At 33.7% G+C, this 19,945-nt stretch overlaps 1 protein-coding gene across 1 annotated transcript in view; it reads left to right on the top strand.

Annotated features, from left to right (window-relative positions):
• LOC145268779 (general transcription factor IIH subunit 4-like) overlaps window positions 1-19,945 on the top strand; it is a 65,976-nt gene that overhangs the window by 24,348 nt on the left and 21,683 nt on the right. Inside the window, exons 5-9 of the mRNA XM_080124391.1 lie at window positions 89-174; window positions 1,513-1,624; window positions 6,708-6,776; window positions 11,435-11,518; window positions 17,941-18,073. Coding sequence (XP_079980517.1) covers window positions 89-174; window positions 1,513-1,624; window positions 6,708-6,776; window positions 11,435-11,518; window positions 17,941-18,073 — 484 coding nt within the window. The remainder of the gene's footprint in view (window positions 1-88; window positions 175-1,512; window positions 1,625-6,707; window positions 6,777-11,434; window positions 11,519-17,940; window positions 18,074-19,945) is intronic.

Raw genomic sequence — 19,945 nt, 5'->3', positions numbered from 1 at the left:
ATTTCAAAATCATTTTAATCAGTTTTTCATTTATTTATATTTTTTATTATTTACTTTTAAAAATTTTTTTAAATTTTTATTTTTTTAGTGCGTTCTTCATTATATGGTTGGCTCATCTGAATGTGTTAGCCGTGATATCAAAGGAGTTTTGCTTCATGCAGGCCTTATGAAAGCGTAAGTATATAATTTGTTAGCAAATATTTTCAGCACCCCGTTCCCCATTTTTACTGACAATTGAAAGACACGAGTTTAGCACAACACTATATTTGGCATGCTAAGCATTTGCAGCCTACACAGACAGCAACTTTGAAAAAATAAGGAAGAAGAAAATATCAATATGATTGGATGTCAAAAAATGAGAATTTCTTATCTATGTTCACTTTAGAAAAGATTTTTTGGCATTGAATCCACTGATCAAAACTTTAAAATATCAGACACAACGTTTTTTTTTTTTTTTTTTTTTTTTTTTTACTTATCTTTATCAAAGAAGTTACAGGCAGTCAAATTATTAAAACTTAAGAGGGATTTACAATAATTCATGTAGAAACTTTTCAAAGAACTAGGTTGAAATGCACAGAAATTTCAGCCCGATATACCAAAGATTATCAACAAGAGACATCACGCATCAGGATAAAACCTGAAAAGAGTTTGATTATTTGTTAATTTTGAACAATTGTAATATGCGCATTGGATTTGTTGCTGTTGCATTCAGATAGAATTGAACTATTAAACTTTTTGTCATCTCTACATCTATAAAAGTGAGAATGTGTGTGTGAGGACAACTCTCAACCTATGTACTCAATAAATTTTGGATCTACAGACTTAAAATTTGGTATATAGGGTATTCAGACTTGTGGAAAACTTTTTAATCAGATTCCATCTGGTAAAAAGGGCTGCTAATGGGTCAAAATTGAAAAATTGGTAGGTGGGGAGACATCAGATTTTTATCTGTTTGTCAACTGTTTCGCGAATGTGCATGTGTGAATCGTTCACATAACAGATTCCTTATATTAAAAATAAATAGGTTTGAAAACACTTTTTTAAAAATCATGTCAAGCTGGCCTAATGGTTATTGTTCTTGACTCACTGTCTTTAGGTTTTGGTTTCGATCTCAGCTCAAGTATTTTTTTTTTTTTTTTTTTTACTTACAAGAAATGAACTGTTTAGGAAAAACAATATGCACATGTCTCAGTTTCTGTATGAATTAAAATATAACATTTATGCGTATTTTACTACTGGGCATTGCCAGGCGCCTGCTAGTATTGAAATAAAGGACACATTTATATCGAAGGCTAATTTCTTTTGCTATATATATATATATATATATATATATATATATATATTTTTTTTTGCATTGAAGCAGCAAGGAGACTCATCCTCATAATTCAAAGAATAGACGAGGGTGTGATAGTGTAGTATATGTTCTGTCATCATACTAATTTAGTATAAATAATGGGATAAGTATAAATCACCAAATAAAATCTGTTCTGTCTTTTCCTGTTTTTATTTCAGTGAAAATGAAGAGGCGACACCCACCATAACACCACTCGGTTTTCAGTTCTTATTGATGGATTCTTCATCACAAGTTTGGTTTTTCATGTTGCAATACCTGGACACCTTAGTGGTACGTTGACCTTTATCTTCATGATCCACTTAGAGTTTGTAAATAACTTTTATGCTCGTCCTGTCGAGGCAGAACGAAAATGTGTTTCTTTCTCTCTTATATAGTAGCATTGCGCAGGGCTACTCAATGTTGCGCAGAGACAAAAATGAAATACCAAGGAATACAGTTGGAGAATAAACAACTTTTGCTTCACTATAGATAGTGCCAATTCAGAAAGGGGGGTTATGTTAAGGATTAAACAACCCTTGCTTCACTATAATCTCATCAAGCAAATAAAATTTGGAGTAATCAGCTATTAACATTTAAATTTGAAAACATGCTAACTTCTTTCTTGTATTGAAAGATGAGTCGGCAATTTTTTTCCAAATTTTTTTTTATTTTTAATTTTTTTTTTTTTTATTTCATTTTCACCCCAAACAAGGCACATTGCCACTTTGATGTAGGGGGCTACTATTAGGGACACAAGCTACAGGGGTACTAGGTGGGGAGTTGGGCTGCAAGATGTTGGTTCACATTACACTTGAACTTCTGTATGTCAGTACAGTTGGGGAAGCAGGAACCTGGTAGGGAGTTCCAAAGTCTAGTAGTTCTGGGGAAGAAACTACTGGAGTAGAAGGCTCTTTTACATCTAGGGATCTCTACTGTGAAGGGGTGGGATTGTACTGCTTGTCGAGTTTGTCGGGGGTTATTTACGTAGAGGGAGTACAAGTGCTTGCAGTTCGTCGAAGCATTCACCATTAAAGTACTTGTAGAACAGGTAGAGGGATGCTACATTGCGTCGATGGGACAGAGGCTGAAGCTTGGATGATAGTTTAAGACCTATCAGGTTGGCGACTCTCTTTTGAACCTTGTCTAGGAGTGAGAGACTAGTAGCAGATGCACCGGCCCAAATATGACAAGGTCCTGGATATGACCTTAAACTATATCCGATGGTGAGGGCCCCAGCTTGCAGGCCTTAGGGAGTGTGGAGCCACCTTTTAATTGCCATTGCATTAAATAACCTGAAAAGGGTTGATATGCCATAAAACAAAACAACCAAACCAAATATGACAACAATACTCTATACATGGGCGAATGGTGGCCTTATAGAGGTACAGGATACTTTCAGGCCTTAGTAGCTTTCTAGCACGGTAGAGAGAACCTACCTTTTTCGCAGCGATCTTGGCAATGCTCTCAATATAATTGTTCCAACTCATGTTTCCTGTAAACGTTGAGCCGAGGAGTTTAAAAGATGTGCTTTCAGATAAAGAGTCTTTGGCCATTGCTATTGGTGGTAGAGAAGGTTTCTTGTAGTTATTGAAGGAAACAAGTTTAGTCTTGGCAGCATTGAATGTGACCATCCATTTTTGTCCCTATTCCACTACAGATTGGAGGTCATCCTCTAGTGTTTCTGCCATTTCTTTAGATATGTGTTCATTTGTTTTCCTGTCGTGTCTATTATAGAGTGTGGTGTCATCAGCATATATACCCATCTCACAGACAATTTTATCAGGGAGGTCATTTATGAATATTAGGAATAATAGAGGTCCAAGGATACCCCCCCCCCCCCGAGGCACTCCCGCATTTATATCATATTGTTTAGATGTACGGCCATCAAGGACAACCTGGATTTTTCTCTTATCTAAGAAGGATTTAATTATGTTAAGTATTCGTCCAGTGATACCGTATGATCTGATTTTCCTGAGAAGACCTTCATGCCATACCTTGTCAAAAGCCTTAGATATATCTAGAGCTACCACTCTACCCTCCCCTGCTTTGTCAAGTGAATGGTATATACGCTCGGAGATTACGATTAGAATGTCTGCTGTGGAATGGGCTTGCCTAAATCCATATTGTTGGTCGGTCAGAAGTTTAGCATCTGTACTAGAGCTTGGTTAATTATGGACTCAAATATTTTGGCAAAAAGTGGGAGGAGACTAATGGGGTGGTAATTTGCTGGGTCAGGTCTTTTGCCAGAATTCTTGAAAACTGGTACCACAGAAGCAGTTTTCCGGCAGGCAAGAAAGCAAGATTCATTAAGGTATTTGTTGTAAAGTTTGGAGAGGATTGGAGCTACTTCGGTGTAGCACTTTTTTAATAGCACAGCCAGAATGAGATCAGGTCCACATGCTTTTGAAGTGTCAAGATTTTTTATGATAGCATGCACCTGAGAAGGGGTGATTTTCAGATCGTCAAGTGTGGCGTCTGTCTGCAAAGGAAAGTCTGGGATAGGGTGGTTAGCAGGGTCTAGTGTAGAGTTGGAGGCAAACCGACTGGCAAGCATGTTAGCCTTCACGGTTGCTGAGCAAACAACTTCATAATTGTTGGATAATAATCATCAAAAAGGTCCGAATCAGTAAATGATAACCTTCGAAATGATCCAAATTAGTAGACGCCTCAACAAAACCGGGACCAGTTTAAGGTTAAAGAATAAATATTTTTTTCTCAATTTTAGATATTATACATCTGGGGCAACACCAATTAAGAAAATATAAATTTTAGGTATAACAATTTCATAGCAAAGAAAAGTTTTACAATTGCAGTTTACACAAATTGACACACATGAGAACGTCTTTTTACACATGTGTGCATTCAACAAACGTGCATTATCGCTGGTATGTACAATCAAGCAACAATTCAATTAAATAAAAGTCTTTGTACATAAGGGTTAAATTTTTTTTGTTATCAATTTTCTTCATGTGTGACCACTGATTTTTATTGTTGATCATCCAGTAGTTTTGATCTTCTGTTACTCAAAATGAATAAATTTCATGCATGAAAACAATTTAAAGGTTTTATTAGTGAGAAAAAAGGGGAGAGAGGAGAATTTCTTCCTAATAGAATATATATATATAAAATGTAAGCTAAAATTAATTTCTTCCTATTTCCGGCTCAATTAAAAATTGGTTGACAAACACGTCTTGAAGAAATTTCTCTCAGGTTTCTACATTGTCAGCATGTATTGTTGCTTGATTTCTTCACGCAAACTCAAATCTTTGTGTTGAACGCGTGACGCAATTTACATCTGACAATTTGACACCTGCTTCTCACATTGATTTGTCTCGGAAGTTAACCTTTGACCTTTATTGCTTCACTTGGTAAGTTTATTTCCATTTGCCACCAGTCCGTCCTGACATGCACTTAATGAAATGTTCTTGAAATTCATACTAACTGACTTAATCTCTATTTACTAGCATAAGGCTTCTAAAAAAACACTTGGATTTTTGGTTAGTAGTTTCTGATTTTTAGCTAGATGTACATACATTTAAGAAAAAAATAAAAAATAAAAAGACTTCCTTCAGTCTTGACAGACTATGGATATCCACAGTAAGGGTGCCTGCGCGTGAAATGTTTTTTGTGGCAAGAGTTGCACAATCTCCAACCACATCTCTCCTGAGTTGACATTGTTGAATACCAGTGGCAAATGGAGGTTCAGGACGACTGGAAACAATGCCGAGATAAGCCTAGAATTCCCAAATGGTCACCCATCTGGTACTAGCCAGGCTCAATGTTGCTTAACTTTGGTGATCTGACGAGAACCGGTGTGTCAACGTGCTTATGCCGTACATAATGCACATACATACATACATACATGATGATTACTACTTTTTGGCAGAAGTTTGCCATCTTTTCAATTAATTGTTGCGCGTTTGAGTGTACGTAGGTGACTTTTTAATCCAGCTTTAGTCCTACATAAAAGTACACATATGTGACATAAAAACTTTCCTTCTTGTAAAGGTGATAATATTGTAAATCAAATGTTGTGTCAGGCCACTTTTAGATTTGCAGATTAGACCACAAATATAACAACTTAGTGTTGCTGGATATGCTGTAAAATCCTCCTCATAAGACTGTCGTTCCTGTCTTTGATTGTGTGATTTCAGATGATTTTTGTCAAAACCAACTTTTGACATACATACATACATACATACATGCACACAGACAACTGCCCTTTATATAATAGATGAAAATATATCTATGACAAGTAAGCTATACATAAATGTTTCATTCCCACAGGAGATGATCAGACCAAATGTGTAGCTGTATTGCTTGTGATTGCTTTTATATCTGCAAAGAAGATGGGCTCTCTCTACCGTGTTAGAAAGTTACTTACACCTGCGAGTATCAAGTATCTCTACAAGGCCACCATTTGCCCATGTATTGAGTATTGTTGCCACATTTTGCTGTGAATGTTTACAATGAGGAGGGGGGGCATAGATTGAAGCTCAGTCGAACACCTGCCATGAAAATGACGATAGAGCAGAGATAGACTTGCTACTTCTATTATGTGAGGAAAGGGTGGTAGGGTGGAGAAAAAGACGTCTTAAACTTTGTTTTCTATCCTGTCCAGGCAGGAAAGGATTAGGGTTAGTTGATAGTGATAAGATAGAAGTTTGATTTTGGATGCATTAAAATTAACCTTTCACCCCCCCCCATTGCATTACATGCTCAAGTTCAGAAGTTGAGAAAATGAAAGAGATCTTGGTTATTATCTGCCTTTTAAATGCTGCCACAGTGTCGTCTGCATAAATGTCTACAAATGATCTAAGAATGTGATTTGGGAGATCTTTGATGAAGATCAGGAAGAGAATTGGGCCCAAGATGAAACCCTAAATAATGTCAGCGTTGATACTTTGAGCTTCGGACTTCTACCTATCGACGACTACTTTTATAAATCTATAAGAGATAAAAGACTTAATGGTTGAAAGGATATTCCCAGCTATTTTGTAGCTGGAAATCTTGTGAGTATACTCTATCAGATGTGTTTGTCAAGAGCAATTTCTGTGAATGTTTCTCAACTCGTATAGTATTATTTTTTTTTACTTTTAATCTAAATTCTACTGAGATAATTATTAAAAAAAAAAATAAAATAAAATTTTATTTCTTTTCCTATATAACTAAAAATATACAACCAAAAAATTTTTAGGTAAAAGAGCATTGATAAATTACAGGCAATGCTGGGTCGGGACAGCTAGTTAATTATAAAACTATGCTTTTTCATAGGAATTTAATTTTTTTGTGATTTTGATAGCTTTTTCTTTGTCAGATCTTTGACTATTTTGCCAAATTAACAGGTGAAATTTTTAATTTCTTTTTTATTTAGTCTCGTGGAATGGATCTTGTCGAATCATTATCATTTTTGTTTCAACTCAGCTTCTCCATATTTGGCAAGGTAAGAAGAACCCAAGATTATTTTTCACCTTATTTGTTAAATTTTTTCTCTACAGAAATCTTGTATTAACTTCCTCCAAAAACCTTTTTCTGTCTCTCACTATCTTGATTTGTCGATAAGCCTTTGAACATTTGTACTAAGATTTAGATGCAAGTATCTAAAAATAAGGTTAATATGATAAAAAAAAAACTTACACCCATCTATCCAAAAGCAAAAGAAGCGAATAGGAAATTATATTTGATCTTTTTCAAAGGAAAGAACAAGCAGAATAATATACATACATATATATATATATATATATGTATATGTGTGTCTTAAAAGTCCACGTGTGCTTCTAGAATAGTGATTTTGATTTTTGTTTTGTTTTGTTTTTTTTTTTGAAGCATGAAAACGATGTTACTTTTTGTATTTAATATTTTATTTTTATATTTCAAGCAGTCCTCCGCTCTTGGTCACAAAAAAGTATAAAAAAAAAAAAGCTTTACAAAGATATATCTTTACCTTATTGTGAAATAGTAAAAATACTTTTTTGTAACCAAGAGCAGAGGACTACTTGAAATATAAAAATAAAATATTAAATACAAAAAGTAATACATTTTAATGCTTGAAAAAAAACTCTATAACCTTTTAATCAATACACATATCTCTCTCTCTATCTATCTATATATATATATATATATATATATATATATATATATATATATATATATATATATAAAATGAAGGTTATTTAATCTTATTTTTTAAATATTCCTTGACAATAATCTTTAAAATTGAGAAGAGATATTAAAAATGAAATGTCAACCATACTTAGAAATATCATTAATTATTAATGAAGTTTGTTTAACATCTTATATGTTAAACAGCAAAAGAAAAGGGGGGAAAAAGAGTCTGTTTTTAAAGATTCCATGTCAAAACCTTCCTAGTCAAAACATACTAGAAATGCAAGTGTTGATGATGTCACGTGTTTGGGGGACAGAACAGAATTTCTAGTCAATCGGAGTCGAGAAACCAAGATAGGCAACATGCGTGTGAAAATTTAAAGAGAATGCATTTTTTTTTAATTTGGTGAAGATTCAGGTAACTGGAAAGGAATATTCCTGATTAGAACAAAAAAAAAATAGCCTCAGTCTAGAAGAATTTCTGACAAGCTGTATGGGATCCTTATTTACGTGCCTCTTCAATAGGACTGATTTGGACACCGTTAATTTTTAATGTGGATAAAATCCGGATCCCCTAAAAAGGGGCACTCTGGATTAGAACAAAATTAAAAATTGCCTCAGTCTAAAAGTATTTCTCCTTTACTAACCTTGGATAGAAAAGATGACATGTGATATCAAAACAGATACTATACATTGCTCCTAGCTAGAATGTTTTTTTTTTTTTATTACATTTTCACACCAAACAAAGCAAATTGCCACTTTGGTGTAGGGGACTACTATCAGGGGCAACAACTACTGGGGTACTATGTAGGGATTTGGGCAGCAAGATGTCGGTTCACGTTACACTTGAACTTCTGCACGTCAGTACTGCTGGGGAAGCAGGGACCTGGAATGAAATTCCAGAGTCTAGCGGTTCTGGGGAAGAAACTATTGGAGTAAAAAGATCTTTTACATCTAGGGATCTCTACAGTGTGGAGGTGGGATTTAGCAGCCTGTCGGGTTCGTTGAGGGTGCTCACGTCGTGGGGGCATAAGTGATTGCAGTTCGTCAGAGCATTCACCACTAAAATACTTGTAGAAAAGGCAGAGGGATGCAACATTTCGTCGATGGGACAGAGGCTGAAGCTTAGATGCCAGTTCAGGGCCTATCAGGTTTGCGACTCTCTTTTGAACCTTGTCAAGGAGCGAGAGACTAGTAGCAGATGCACCTGCCCAGATGTGACAGCAATACTCCATACATGGGCGAATGGTGGCCTTATAGAGGTACAGGATACTTTCGGGTGTTAGTAGTTTTCTAGCACGGTAGGGAGAGCCCACCTTTCTTGCAGCGGCCCTGGCAATGCCTTCAATGTAATTGTTCCAACTCATGTTTCCTGTGAACGTTAGGCCAAGGAGCTTGAAAGATGTACTCTCAGATAAAGAGTCGTTGGCCATTGCTATAGGTGGTAGAGAGGGTTTCTTGTAATTATTGAATGAAACTAGTTTAGTCTTGTCAGCATTGAGCGCGACCAACCACTTTTGTCCCCATTCCACCACAGATTGGAGGTCTTCTTCTAGTGTTTCTGCCATTTCTTTAGAAATGTGTTCATTCGTCTTCCTGTCGTGCCTGCCATAGAGTGTAGTGTCATCAGCATATATACCCATCTCAGAGGCAATTTTGTCGGGGAGGTCATTTATGAATATCAGGAACAGTAGAGGTCCAAGGATAGAACCCTGGGGCACCCCCACATTTATATCATATTGTTTAGATGTACGACCGTCAAGGACAACCTGGATTTTTCTCTTATCTAAGAAGGATTTAATTATGTTAAGTATTCTACCAGTGATACCGTATGATCTAATTTTCCTGAGGAGACCCTCATGCCATACCCTGTCAAAAGCCTTAGATATATCTAGAGCTAGATGTAAATCCTTGAGACAAAACATGAAGCCATTTAATGTAAGATCCTAACAAGAACAAAAGATGATTGCCAAGAAAGAAGATTCCTATTGACCTTAATCTTAAAAACGCTAAGGCTGTAAGTTAGAGGAAAAGAGTCAGCAGGAAGAGTCACACAGTTCTTGGAAAATAGCTACTGAAATAAGAATCTGTATCAGAATGAGGTACCAAAACAATGAATTGATGAAGACCACTAGACCAACAAGTCAAGCGAACTTGAACAAAGGAAGCAGAAAATAGATCAGACAATTTTGAAGAACACACGCCATGATAGTATTTATAGAAAAGACTGAGACTAGCAACATCACATCAGAGAGGTTGCAAGGAAGAAGAAAGGATGTAGCAAATCAAATTAGATAGGTTTATGCACTTATCAAGAACCGTCAAGTGGGACTATCAACATCACATCTGTGAGAGAGAGAGAGGATGCAGAGAAGGAGATTTAATTTTGATGTTGCAAAAGGTCATGTGATACATCATTTGTAAACAGTCTTCATTCTTAAGCCTGACTCAAATAATGTAAGGGAGATAACTCGTATTTTAAATTGAAGATATATGAGTTGTCTACTTTACAATTATTACTTGGCTCAGTTTAGTGCTTAGTTTAGACGGCTTATAGGTGTCTACTGTTTATTTTATGATTGAAAAAAATCATGTAATTTTCTCTTATTTTATTTTTGATTTTACTACATATCTTATTAAATAATAAAAATTTAAACACGCACACAGACACAATATAAAGTCAAGTTTCAGAATTTTTATTTTTCTCTTTATTTTATTTATTTTTTATGGAAATAACTCTAAACAAGGCATGTAGCCACTTGATGTAAGGAGCTAAAAAATAGTACTTCAAGGTCAAAAACTTACTAATGATAGATAGAATAGATATTGACCCAGAAAACAGCAATTCTTTCCTGTTTGTCAGAAGTATTACATGTGGAATGTAAGAACTAAAGAACAAAATAATGAAAGCGAGAGAAAGCCAAAGGTCGACTTCCTACATTTTTTTTTTTAAACACCTGAGACTATAAATAAAATTTTAAAAAGTTTTAAAAATTTGAAATAATAGAATTTCTTAATTTAAGGTCATCCATTTTTTTTTTTCAGCATTATTCTGTACTAAAATCATAATTTATGTAATTTTATTGAATAAACACTATTTAAATTTAAACTAAATCATCAAAATGTTGACATTAGTCAAATAATATGCTAGTTTCCCTTAAATAGAACTCTTTAATGAAACTTGAAATTTTCCATTTTTTTTAAATTTATTATTTCGATTATATTCTTATATATTCATGAATATATTTCATTTTATTTTCAATTTTTATTTAAAATATATTTTGATTGTTGTCCAGAATTCCCCTTACGTTAAAAAACAAAAATAAAGAAAAATCTGCGATGTACTCATGGCTGAACGATAAGATCATGTTCTAAAAATCACGTAAATTGATCAAGTAGTTTTATTTTAATAAAGAAAATCATGTTTAAATAATTTAAAACGATTAATCGGAAATCTTAAGCATGGCAACGAAAATCTTACAAGTTTGTTTGAATTATTGTTGAGTTCTCTCCCTTTGTTTCTTGATGTTTTTTTTTCTTGGTTATAAAAATAAAAATATATAATCAAGAAAATCATTCTTAAACGATTTTAAGCAATTAATGGGAAATTGTAGGCATTACAAGGCTGATGCCGCAAGTTTGAAAATTGTGGAATTATCTGCCTTTGTTTCTTCAAGATGGCTATGGAAGACAGTCTCTTTTTGTTTACTCATAAATTTTGATTTTCTTAGTTAAAAAACTACTTGATCAATTTGTGATTTTTGGAATATGACATTTTCGTTTTGTCACAGGTATATACATCATACAGATTTTTCTTTTTAATATAAGGGAAATTCTGGACAAGAAGCAATATTTTTTTAATTTCTGATATATTCACAGATAAAGATGATTTAAAAATTTTGTTCCACTGAAAAAAAAAAGACATGTAATCTCATGATCACAATTATGTGTTTTGTTTTCTTTATGTTTGTCATAAAAGAATGGTTTTATTTCCAGGATTATGCAACAGAAGGAATGTCTGAGGCACAATTACGGTTGTTACAGCATTTACGAGAGTTTGGTTTAGTTTATCAAAGAAAGGTAACTTTTTCTTTATTATTTTTTTTAGTTCTCTTGCTTTTTTGTCTTTTTAATTAGTATGACATTCAATTTATATATATATATATATATATATATATTAGTGGACGATTAATTGGAATCGGAAAAATCAGAGTTTTTGAGGTATTGGAATCAGTATCGAAATTGGGAAAATTTGAGCCTATTTTCCGATGCCAAAACCGATTCCTTTAATTATCTATTTTATTTTATTTGTTTTTATCAAACATCTTTCCCTGCTTGTAGTAATAATGAAATAATAAATATTTATTGATTAAAACTTCCAGTAAGACTAAAATCTCTAGATCATCCCATCACAAGTGTGTTTTTACGTTTGAGAAAATGCATACACATTTAAAATGTGTTTTTACAGTAATCGGGACAAACTAACACTTTTATAGTTAAATATTTAGAGATTTTGTAAGAATCGGAATTGGTAATTGTATTGGAATCGGGAAAAATATTGAAATCGTCCCATCACTAATATATATATATATATATATATATATATATATATATATATATATATATATATGTTTTGAGAAAAAATAGAAAAACTGAATGAAATTATTAAAATAATCAACGTTTCGTCCTTATTTCAGAGGACATCTTCAGGATATTGAAGTAAAAATGCAAGAAAAGGAAAAGTCATAGATCATACGAAAAAGAACAGTTTTTGAATCCTACCCATTTCGGGAAGGACAAACATGTGTGCGTATGGGAAGGTTGGGTTGTTCAATGTCTATATATACACTTTTAAAAATGCGTTAAATAAATATGTACACTTCTTTTTTTTTTTTTTTTCTTCTGTAAACTTCATTTTGTTGAAATATTTAAGAAAAAACGGTTAGCCAGGATCTGTTTTGATATTTTGTTCTCTGATTATTATTTTCCCTATGCTAGGGGCTAAATGGTAGAAGCCTTTTCTTTGCGTAATAGTATTAGTATTTAATATTAGTGCTGATTCTAAAAGTCTTCTTTTAGCTCTATCTATCACGTATTTAATAATTTTCGCATGATCTAAATTAAATGAGTGATCGTGTTCTGCACAATGGCAAAAGAGTGCATTTAGGGCGTTACCATTCCTTATATCTCTTCTGTGTTCGTAAAGTCTTAATTTCAATTTTCGCTGTGTTTCACCTATGTACGCTTGTTGACAGTTGTTACATGGGATGGAATATATACCGGCGTCGGATGTGAGGGTTTTGGGAGAGTGCTTGGTAGTTTTTAATGTCTGTTTTATTGTTGAGGAAGTTGTTTGTATCAAGTGAAAACCAAGTCTATTAAGAGTGTCGTAGATTTTTGTATTTTTGGTGTGGGTGGGAATGAAAAGATGTCTGTTTAGTTGCGAGGTATTTGTTTTATTTTTCTGTCTGTTTATATTATAGTGTATTTTCGTAACTTTTTTCTTTGCGTAAGAAATGAAAAAGGATGGGTACTGTAGTTTTTTTAAAACATTCGTAATGTATTGAAATTCATCATTAAGATATTGGGGGCTGCATATTCTAAAAGCACGCAAGAAAAAAATTAATAATCATACCAGTCTTTATTTTATCATTGTGGTGCGAGTAGTTGTGAATATAATCGTTTTTGTGTGTGGTCTTTCTATGTACTTTGAAACTCAGATTGGTTTCTGATCTGATGAGGAGTCTAGAAAGCTAGGGAGTTGTCTTGTTTGGATTCATGTGTAAATTTTATAGATGGTTCCACTGAATTTAATTTATTTCTAATTTGTTCTATTTGTGTGTTTTTAGGTAGGAAAATAAGAATGTCATCTATATATCTAAAATATGTGGAGTTGTTAGGAAGTCTGTGTTTAAAAGAGTTGGTTTCTAAGAATTCTAAGAATAAGCAGGCTAGTACACCACTAAGGGGGTTACCCATAGGGAGTCCAAATTTCTGTCTGTAGTAAGAGTTATTAAACTGAAAGTATGTTCTATCGGTGATGAGTTTTATGATTTGTATTAGTGTATCTGGGAAAAAGGTAGGTCGGCTATAATTTTGATTAGGTGCTTCTGAAGAAGATTGAGGCATTTTTTGATTGGAATATTGGTGTAGAGGGAAATTATGTCTAAACTATGCATGGTTTTATTTTGTATGTCCATATTTTTTATTCTATTTAGGAGGTCACCAGAGTTTTTGATATGTGAAGTGCTGATGGTGCCCAATAGTGGAGTTAAAATTTGGGCAATAGCTCGTGCTAATTTATGGGTGACGCTTCCGATGTTAGATACTATAGGTCTCATAGGGACGTTTTCTTTATGTGTTTTGGGGAGGCCGTATAATACAGGAATAGTGGGGTGGTATTCTATGTTATTTATCCATTTTTTATCATTTCCGATAAGATTTTTTACGGATTTATTAAAAGTTTCAAAATCTTTTTGTATTGATTTTAAATCTATCGGAGTATATATATTTCCGCCTGCCAATAATGTGTGCATTTTCTTTAGATATATGTCTTTATCTATTATAACTATACCGCCTCCTTTATCGGCTTGTGATATGATGATGTCTTTATTTTTTTTTTTAAATTTTAAAGCATCAATGTATGTCTTTGGTAATGCTAATTCTTGAGGTTGGGTAGTTGTTAACGTTATTATTCCTTGTATGAAGCCCTTTGTGAAATCTGAGTCATCTTGTCTATAATTTTTTAGGGTTGTGTTAGTGGTGATTTTCGAATGTTTGCCGGTAGCAAATTTAAGACCGAAACTGAGAGCTTCAATTTCAATGTCCGAGAGTGGTTTTGAAGTAAGGTTTAGAATAAGGTCTGGACGTCTTAAAGTTTTCCATTTGCTGTTTTATATATATATATATATATATATATATATATATATATATATATATATAAAAAGAACTTTGTGAGTTCATTCCCTATGGACTCGAAAACAACTGGGCCAATTTTTATAAAAACTCACATGATGGTACTTTATGTACCTGGCAGTGTTCTTAGATGGGTTTTGTATCGGAATGTCTTTGATAAGTATTAATAATCAAAATAATCCAATGGATGAAAGAAGGAACAGGTAATTTTGACAACAGTTAACACCTTACACAGCCTAACATCACAAGTGCATTTAAAAAGTTTTGCTACCACACAAGCCGAAAGGCTCGACATATAAAATCTAAAGTAGGTATTTGATATGACAGGAACACATTTGAAATTAATATTTCTAGTTAGAGCACAACTGAACCATGATACTTGACTTTTGCATTTTAAACTTTAATTCAAGTCATTACATATAAAAAATAATTTTACACAATCAACAGTAGGTTCTCTACAGTGCAATGTAGACTACAATGTATTGTGGATTAAGTCACTGCGAGAGACATGTGAGCTTTCTCCTGGTGCACTGTAATGTGTCCCTAACTAGAGTAGGCAATCAATCAATATCAGTTATCGACGATAATTCTTGTCCTGAAGACGTAATCCCCCAACGCGGGTGATTACAGAAACATGTATGCACATATGTAGCCATCAATGTTTGTATAAATAAATTTAATATACCTGTTCTGTTCACTCATTGAGCACTCTTTGGTAGACACATGTTGTTTCATTGGATGTACTTCTAGGAAACTAAACTCTACTGGCTTAATATATATATATATATATATATATAAAATAAAATAAAAATTACAATCAAATTTACCAAAATGATCCAAGATGGTAAAATTAAAGTATATTATAAATATTAAAGAATTAATATCTATAAAATTATCTCAGCCAGATGTAAAAACTCGATAAAACCAAATAGGAAATAGAGCTTATAATATGAGCAAACAGTTAATAAAATATGTTAAAAAACACTTTGAAATGAGTTAAAAACATTTAATATGAAAAGGAAACACTAGATAAATGGATAGTCCTTAATCCGCGGAGTTTCAAAGAAATACTTTCCTTCTCATCAGAGGGTAGGAATTAGCAAAATGCGGGATCGGATTTTGCATGCAGAAGTATTTGATGAAACAACAAGTAAGTCAAGAGAAGTGGAAACAGTATAGACACAGCACTCTTCATTGACACTAGCGCACAAGTACATGTATTTGGTGACTTTAATGTCCATCACAAAAATTCTCTTACACAGATGCAGCGGGCACCACAACTCATAGCTTCTCTATATCTCACTCCCTATCACAAATTGTTACTTTTCCAACCCGTTTCTCTGACCAGGAAGAACAACACGCATCACTTTTAGATCTGTTTTTGACCACAGTTCCTGATGATTGTATAACGAATGTATAACGAATGCCGACAGCCCACTTGGGAACGCTGATCATGCAGTGATAATGGTTGAAATCGCCCTAAACTCTAGAGCCAAAACTGAAGAGCCACTGCTCAAAACAATGAGATATTATAAAAAGGCTGACTGGGAAGCCATCAGAGATGCCCCATGGGGAAATATTTTTTCTCTTCCTGCTGAACAGTGTGCAAATGAGACCACTGAATGGTTCAAAACTGCAATCGAAGCACATGTTCCCATGCAGAAATTTTATAGCAAGCCTCACTCTCCCCAATGTTTTATTTCGACTTGCGCAATTGCCATTGCTCAAAGGCAGCAGTCATACCGCAGATTTAACCGACATAAATCCAGTTCAAACAGACAGAAGTACATAGAAGCGAGAAATAACGTTAAGAAAGAAATAGCGACAGCCAAGAGAGAATTTACTGAAACCACTAAAAAACGCATCGAAGCACAAAAACTAGAAACTCGTGACTTCTGGAAAATCTACAACAGTGTAGTAAATAATGGGCAATCAACAATTCCCCCACTAACCAACAATCACGAGGTTGTTTGCTCAGCAACCGAAAAGGCTAACATGCTTGCCAGTCGGTTTGCCTCAAACTCCACACTGGACCCTTCCAACTACCCCCTACCTGAATTTCCTATGCAGACAGACGATCTGAAAATCACCCCTGCTCAGGTGCTTGCTATCATAAAAAACCTTGACACTTCAAAAGCATGTGGACCCGATCTCATCCCAGCTGTGCTATTAAAAAAGTGCTTAGCCGAAGTAGCTCCAGTTCTCTCCAAACTCTACAACAAATGCCTTAATGGATCTTGCTTTCCGAACTGGTGGAAAACTGCTTCTGTGGTACCAGTATTCAAGAATTCTGGCGAAAGAACTGACCCATTAAATTATCCCCCAATTAGCCTCCTCCCACTTTTTGCCAAAATATTTGAGACCTTAATTAACCATGCTCTAGTCCATCACCTTACAGATGCTAAGCTTCTGACTGACCAACAATATGGATTTAGACAAGCCCGTTCCACAGCAGACATCCTAACTGTAATCTCTGAATGTATATACCATTCACTGGACAAAACGTGGGGGGGGGGGCTAGAGCGGTAGCTCTAGATATATCTAAGGCTTTTGACAGGGTATGGCATGAGGGTCTCCTCAGGAAGATTGGATCATATGGTATCACTGGTAGAATACTTAACATAATTAAATCCTTCTTAGATAAGAGAAAAATCCAGGTTGTCCTCTATGGTCGTGCATCTAAACAATATGATATAAATGCGGGAGTGCCCCAGGGGTCTATCCTTGGACCTCTACTGTTCCTGATATTCATAAATAACCTCCCCGACAAAATTTCCTCTGAGATGGGTATATATGCTAATGACACTACACTCTATGGCAGGCACGACAGGAAGACGAATGAACACATATCTAAAGAAATGGTAGAAACACTAGAAGAAGACCTCCAATCTGTAGTGGAATGGGGACGAAAATGGATGGTCACGTTCAATGCCGCCAAGACTAAACTAGTTTCATTCAATAATTACAAGAAACCTTCTCTACCACCTATAGCAATGGCCAACGACTCTTTATCTGAGAGTACGTCTCTCAAGCTCCTTGGCTTAACGTTCACAGGAAACATGAGTTGGAACAATTACATTGAGGGCATTGCCAGGGCCTCTGCAAGGAAGGTGGGCTCTCTACCGTGCTAGAAAACTACTAACACCCGAAAGTATCCTGTACCTCTATAAGGCAACCATTCGCCCATGTATGGAGTATTGCTGTCATATTTGGGCTGGTAGGAGTTTTTTTTTAGGGTGGTTGCCATTCAGACTTAAGGTTAGTGATAAAGTTAAATGAGGTATTTGCAGGGGTGGGCTTTTTCGTTAACTAAAATAGTCCACAAATGGAGAATCATTATACGTTACATATATATATATATATATATATATATATATATATATATATATATATATATATAAAAAACTGATCCTCTTACGGTAAATTCTAAAATAATTGTTTATTTTCTTCTTTTTTCTGCCATGTTTTTAAGATCGTTCACATATAATTATCTTAAAAACAAACTAATCTCACATTTTGAATGGTAAGAAGGGTTATTTTAATGGAGGGTGCTTATCTACAAATTTACCAAACTTTTTTTTTTCCAGAGAAAATCACAGAGGTATTATCCAACAAGGTTAGCAATTAATTTGGCGTCTGGCTTATCCCAAGTCAGCACCACAAAAATCCAAAAAGGATTCATCGTTGTCGAGACAAATTACAGATTATATGCATACACAAGTAAGTAAATTCTTGGTGCTTGTACAGAGTACCCCTATATTAAAAAAATAAAGAAAAATCTGTATGATGTATGTCCCTGTGATGGAAAGAAAATATCGTATTCCAAAAATAATGTAAATAGATCAAGTAAATTTTATTTTAAAAAGAATCATTTTTAAGCGAATTTTTTCAATATCTTTTTCCTTTCCATCTTAGAATGGCCTTCAAAAATCTCATAAATTTGAATTATTTTCAATTATTTCCCTTGTTCCTTCAGACTATTTTTGAGATGGCATTGTGGGGCAGTCACTGCTCAGTTAGCCATAAAATTTGATTTTCTGATTTAAAAATAAACCTACTTGATCAATCTACATGATTTTTGGAATACTATATGGCATGATGGTCTTCATTAGATCATACAGTATCACTGGATGACTACTTAACATAATTAAATCCTTCTTAAATAAGAGAAAAATCGATCTAAAAAATTCCGAAACCCACAACCAGAGTTGTCTGTATGAATATGTGAGGTTAGAAATTAAATAATAAGCAGTAGTGCATAAATAATTATACTTTTTAAAGAAATCACGCAGTGATGTGGGAGGGGGGTGGGTGAGAGGACTTATTTGATGGAGAGTAAAACTGTTTGCTACCTTCTTTGTGAGAGTACATATTTGCGAGAGACAGTTTGTTCAAAATGTAATAATTTTAAACAAGGGTGTAATATATGTATAGTTTTGCAAAACAGCAGTACAATTTTTACAAATGATCAATTCTCATCTCAAAATCACTTAATAATTTAAACCTATTCTTAACATTCTTAAGCCAGAGAAAAAAGAATGAATGAAAAAGTTGTTTCATTTAATATTAGTACTTATTGATTAGTCATTTCCGATTGGTTACTTTTTAAGGGTGATGAATCTTTTAATTTTTCGCTTTTTGAAATCAGGAATTATGGTTAAAATACTCATTTAGATGTTTGCTATAGCTTTTTATTTTATTGAATAATAATTGAATTTATTTCAATAAAATAAAAAGCTATTGCAAACATCTAAATGAGTATTTTAACCATAGTTCCTGATTTCAAAAAGCGAAAAATTAAAAAATTCATCTGCCTTACTTTTAATGCTAGGTTTATTTATGGTGTCTTTTAAATTTAATAAAAACCCTTCAAAATTTGCTGATGAGGAGACCTTGCTTATCAAAAAACTATATATAATTATTGTACGTAACTTGATGTATACCACAATAAAAAGCATTGTTTTCCAAAACGATCGTACAGATAATTGATTTTGTTGTTGTTCCTTCTTATGAAACGGATTTTTAATTTTATTATAATTTGATTTTTAAATTTTAAATTATCAATCACATTACTTATATATATATATATATATATAGGCATATTTCTATATTTTCTTTTTTCATAAGCATCTTATACGTATTTCATTGTGCATATAGCTGATGCTGCCATCACACAAATCATCAGGAACAGACAAATTATAGAGACAGTCACACATAGCAGAATAGAATAAAGAAGGGGAAAAATGCTTGCTTCAAGAAAGGAAAATGTGTATTCCACAAATTTGATAACACTTACTAAAATATGGTATCCGAAGGAAAACGCCCCACCAAACAAATATTTGATCGCATGAGGAAAATATCCCACAGCATCATCTTGAATTTAATTGAGAAAACTTCTCCAGAGTTTACAAGAAGCCGATTATAAAATCATTTTAAGAAATATCTATAGATAAAGAAATTAAGAAAATATCTTCATACGACTTCTGGAAAAAAGATAAAAAATCAATATCATAATTGTGTTTACTGAAATGTAATTTAACTATATATGCTCTGAAGCTGGGAATACATCTTCATTGAGCTTATTATTTGTAA

Source organism: Euprymna scolopes, chromosome 44, assembly GCF_053919585.1.
Source record: "Euprymna scolopes isolate OS-2025 chromosome 44, ASM5391958v1, whole genome shotgun sequence".
Taxonomy (NCBI): Eukaryota; Metazoa; Mollusca; class Cephalopoda; order Sepiida; family Sepiolidae; genus Euprymna; species Euprymna scolopes.
This window is presented reverse-complemented; position numbering and strand designations above follow the sequence as displayed.